General features: G+C 39.5%; 1 protein-coding gene across 1 annotated transcript in view; it reads left to right on the top strand.

Annotated features, from left to right (window-relative positions):
- Positions 1 to 2,946: 2,946 nt before the first annotated feature.
- Positions 2,947 to 4,690, top strand: part of LOC103607516 (E3 ubiquitin-protein ligase HECW1-like) — an 81,247-nt gene continuing 79,503 nt past the window's right edge. Inside the window, exons 1-3 of the mRNA XM_008592013.1 lie at positions 2,947 to 2,951; positions 3,041 to 3,051; positions 4,153 to 4,247. Of these exons, the coding sequence (XP_008590235.1) occupies positions 2,947 to 2,951; positions 3,041 to 3,051; positions 4,153 to 4,247 (111 nt within the window). The remainder of the gene's footprint in view (positions 2,952 to 3,040; positions 3,052 to 4,152; positions 4,248 to 4,690) is intronic.

The following is a 4,690-nucleotide window of genomic DNA, read 5'->3' as shown; positions in this document are numbered from 1 at the left end:
ACAAGGATGGAACTAGGTTACAATCCACCAAGAGCCTGAAAAGGTGACCAGCAGATATGCAAAATAGCTGGAGAGAAAGAAGGTCTCTAGAAGGAAACTGAAAGGCCTGACTGTCTAGAATGTGAAACATCCACTGAAGGGCAGCCTAGTGCCCGGGCATCATTCAGACAGCCGAGTCCTGACTACAACCCAGCAGTCGAAAAAGGTCCAAATGGCTAATTAATAGTTGATGAAAAAACTGTTTAATCTCACTTGTACCAAATAGATGAAATAAAAATGATACTGAGGTTTCTCTTTTAAGCTTGTGTTGGATCGCTAATGCTCAATGCTAATGAGAGTTCTGTAGGACGGTTAGAGTTACATTTTCTGGTGCAAGTTTAGAGTGCTTCTTGGAAAGCAATCTGGCCACAGGAAGGGAGAAAGCTTAAAATATTTATATCTTCTAATTTAAGAGCGAATATTGCAGTCTTCATATCTTCTACATCAAGGAATCTTTCTGTATCAGTTAGGTTTAGGTTTAGCTACATATAATAGAAACCCCCCAAAACAATAGCAAACAACCAAGACATCTGCGAGAAAGCCTACACAATATAGTACTGTAGCTGGACATTATTAGCCAAAATAAAATTGAGATTCTGTTATTAAGAAGGAAAGGGGGAATGGATGTTGAGTAGGTATCTAGCAATTTTTGTTCCGTTATCCTAGGGAGCAAATTTGAACTTAGTAATTTGCACGAAGTCATTTTTAGGGAAAAGGACAAATTCCCCCAAACAAAGGAATATTTACAATTTGTAAACCTATTCACTTGTTTCATAGAATGAGGAATGTTATCTACAAACTTTTATTTATTTATTTATTGAAACATACATATTTGTGGGGTACAGCATTAAATATCAGTACCTCTGTGCAATATGTGATGCTCAAGTATTAATTATTATACTCAACATTACACAGTTATACTCTCAAGTCTGCAGAAAATCTCATAGATTTTTATTTTATTTATGCTTTTCTTCATTTTCCATATTTTCCANCATCAAGGAATCTTTCTGTATCAGTTAGGTTTAGGTTTAGCTACATATAATAGAAACCCCCAAAAACAATAGCAAACAACCAAGACATCTGTGAGAAAGCCTACACAATGTAGTACTGTAGCTGGACATTATTAGCCAAAATAAAATTGAGATTCTGTTATTAAGAAGGAAAGGGGGAGTGGATGTTGAGTAGGTATCTAGCAATTTTTGTTCCATTATCCTAGGGAGCAAATTTGAAATTAGTAATTTGCACGAAGTCATTTTTAGGGAAAAGGACAAATTCCCCCAAACAAAGGAATATTTACAATTTATAAACCTATTCACTTGTTTCATAGAATAAGGAATGTTATCTACAAACTTTTATTTATTTATTTATTGAAACATACATATTTGCGGGGTACAGCATTAAATATCAGTACCTCTGTGCAATATGTGATGCTGGGCCGGCCCGGTGGCACACTCGGTAGAGTGCGGCGCTTTGAGCACAGCAGCGCTCCCACCAAGGGTTCGGATCCCATATAGAGACCGGTCTGCTCGCTGGTTGAGCGCAGTGTGGGCGCAACACCGAGGGTTGTGATCCCGTTGCCGGTCACGAAAAAAGACAAAAAGGAAAAAAATATATATATGTGATGCTCAAGTATTAATTATTATACTCAACATTACACAGTTATACTCTCAAGTATGCAGAAAATCTCATAGATTTTTATTTTATTTATGCTTTTCTTCATTTTCCATATTTTCCATAATAAGTGTATTTTAAATGCATGCTAAGAAAATTATAGACATTTTTTAAAAATATATTGGAATTAAAGACAAATTCCTAGATTTGAGAAACAAGATCTCAAATTGGAGATTTCTCGTGTTGTTTTAAACAAAATTAACATAATGGACCAAGACATAGCCAGGTACGTTTTTCAAATTTTAAGAAAAAATTCTTTAAACAGTGATTTAGGAAAAGCAGCAGATCACCTTCAAATGAACTGGACTCAGGTTGGCTGCCAGAAGGTAACAGAGCCACATCTCTGTCTTGTAGTCAGCACCTCGTCACCATCCCTAATACCGACTGAGCATGTGACTGAACCCTAGCACTTCCATAGCTCAACCAAATCTTATAAGGGAGGTGTCACAGTCCTAGTTTGCACATGAGGAACATCAGATATGGCGAGGTTAAGTGACTTGCTTGTAGCCCCACAGATTGCAAACAATGGAGCTGAAATTCAAACCCAGGTAGTGTGATCCCCCAAAGCTGTATCTTTCCTGCTTACCATCTATAGAACTTTGAAGAAATACAAATTTTGTTGCAAAAAGGTTATTGTTGATGTGTAAAAAATAATTCGCAAAAAGTCATTCACTTTTAGGAAAAAGTCAAATTTCCAAAAGTATGGGAATATTAACAAGTTATAAACCTATTCACTTGTTTCACAGCACACGTTTAGCAATAAGCTTCCCATCCAGGTATTTCAATAACTTCTCAAAGTCTTCCTTCAAATTACCAAGATATTAATTACGATGAATGGAATAATAGGAAATTACAGAAGAAACAGACTGGTGGTAGGCATCCAACCACCTCAAATCTTAGAAGTAAGGGTTTAAAAGCACTAACATCTAATGGGACAGGATGGATATTGCCTCGTCTTTCTAAGTAATGCATTTAACTTGGACACAGAAATATTAAGGCCAATACAATTTTTCATGGCATCTTTTTGGAGAGAAGTCAGACCTGTCCATGAGGCTATCCGTGGAGCATCCATGCCATGGGGGGCCGGGAGGGGCTCTTCGGCCCTGGAGGATTAGGGGGCAGTTCCTGGAGATGTCCTTTCTGGTCATGCTGTCTCTTCCTAGGTTATACCCTAATTCTCAGTCCCATTTTATTTTTGTCTTTCAGCCGAAACTAAGATCTGCTTCAAATACTACCATGGCGTGAGTGGAGCCCTGCGAGCTACCACCCCCAGTGTGACGGTCAAAAACTCGGAAGCTCCAGTAAGTCTCCTTTGTCCCTCTTTGGTCAGACCCAAGCCTGGTGCTGCTCTCACTTTCCTGTCTCGTTCCTGTGTGTGTGTGCACATGCACACACACATGTATGGAGATGGGTTAACCGATGGATTGTGAACAGACACATCTCAGAGAGGAAAGAGAGGACGTGCCACTCACTTGTTAGGAAATGCCAAGCTTCAGTGTTTTCCCTGGGTGGCCACGTGTCTCCAACAGAGGTACGCCGGGTTTTACACATTTGTATTTTCCTATGTTTTAATTTCTTTGGGGGCTTATACGTATATTAATGGAATCAAATTTATTGTCTCAGATTTATTTTAGTCCTGAAATTATAAAATGGTAGGCCTGGAAAAGACTAGAATCTCTCATCTTTCTTTTCTTTATATAAACGAGTACACCATTCCGAAAGAGACTGCAAGATGCACCTCAGGTCACCCAGTTAGCTATCTGCAGAGCTGTGATTTAAACCTTGTCTTTCACTTCCTACTTTGTGGCTTTGCTCAATTCCACAGTAACAGATGCCATCTTTTCCTGAATTACATTCCAGTTCTTATCTTTGTGCAGCTTCTTACCTTAGTTCTCTGTGCATCCGATTAGGCTGGCTGAAATGCACTTAGAAATGGCATTCCTTTTCCTCTTTTTTACATAAATTACCAAACGACCCACCAGGGGAGGCTGAACAAAAACCAGTGAGGACTTTGCCATGTTAGAGGCAGTAAAAAAGGCTTATACTTTTCTATGTTAAAAAAATATAAAGCATTTGAAGTGAAATAATTATAANGAAACAGACTGGTGGTAGGCATCCAACCACCTCAAATCTTAGAAGTAAGGGTTTAAAAGCAATAACATCTAATGGGACAGGATGGATATTGCCTCGTCTTTCTAAGTAATGCATTTAACTTGGGCACAGAAATATTAAGGCCAATACAATTTTTCATGGCATCTTTTTGGAGAGAAGTCAGACCTGTCCATGAGGCTATCCGTGGAGCATCCTTGCCATGGGGGGCCGGGAGGGGCTCTTTGGCCCTGGAGGATTAGGGGGCAGTTCCTGGAGATGTCCTTTCTGGTCATGCTGTCTCTTCCTAGGTTATACCCTAATTCTCAGTCCCATTTTATTTTTGTCTTTCAGCTGAAACTAAGATCTGCTTCAAATACTACCATGGCGTGAGTGGAGCCCTACGAGCTACCACCCCCAGTGTGACGGTCAAAAACTCGGAAGCTCCAGTAAGTCTCCTTTGTCCCTCTTTGGTCAGACCCAAGCCTGGTGCTGCTCTCACTTTCCTGTCTCGTTCCTGTGTGTGTGTGCACATGTGCACACACACATGTATGGAGATGGGTTGACCGATGGATTGTGAACAGACACATCTCAGAGAGGAAAGAGAGGACGTGCCACTCACTTGTTAGGAAATGCCAAGCTCCAGTGTTTTCCCTGGGCGACCACGTGTCTCCAACAGAGGTATGCCGGGTAGCAGCGAATAAGTCTTTCTTTGGAATACAGTTTTTAATTCCTTGCTTTTACACATTTGTATTTTCCTATGTTTTAATTTCTTTGGGGGCTTATACGTATATTAATGGAATCAAATTTATTGTCTCAGATTTATTTTAATCCTGAAATTATAAAATGGTAGGCCTGGAAAAGACTAGAATCTCTCATCTTTCTTTTCTTT

The sequence above is a fragment of the Galeopterus variegatus genome, unplaced genomic scaffold, assembly GCF_000696425.1.
Source record: "Galeopterus variegatus unplaced genomic scaffold, G_variegatus-3.0.2 Scaffold7502, whole genome shotgun sequence".
NCBI lineage: Eukaryota > Metazoa > Chordata > Mammalia > Dermoptera > Cynocephalidae > Galeopterus > Galeopterus variegatus.
This window is presented reverse-complemented; position numbering and strand designations above follow the sequence as displayed.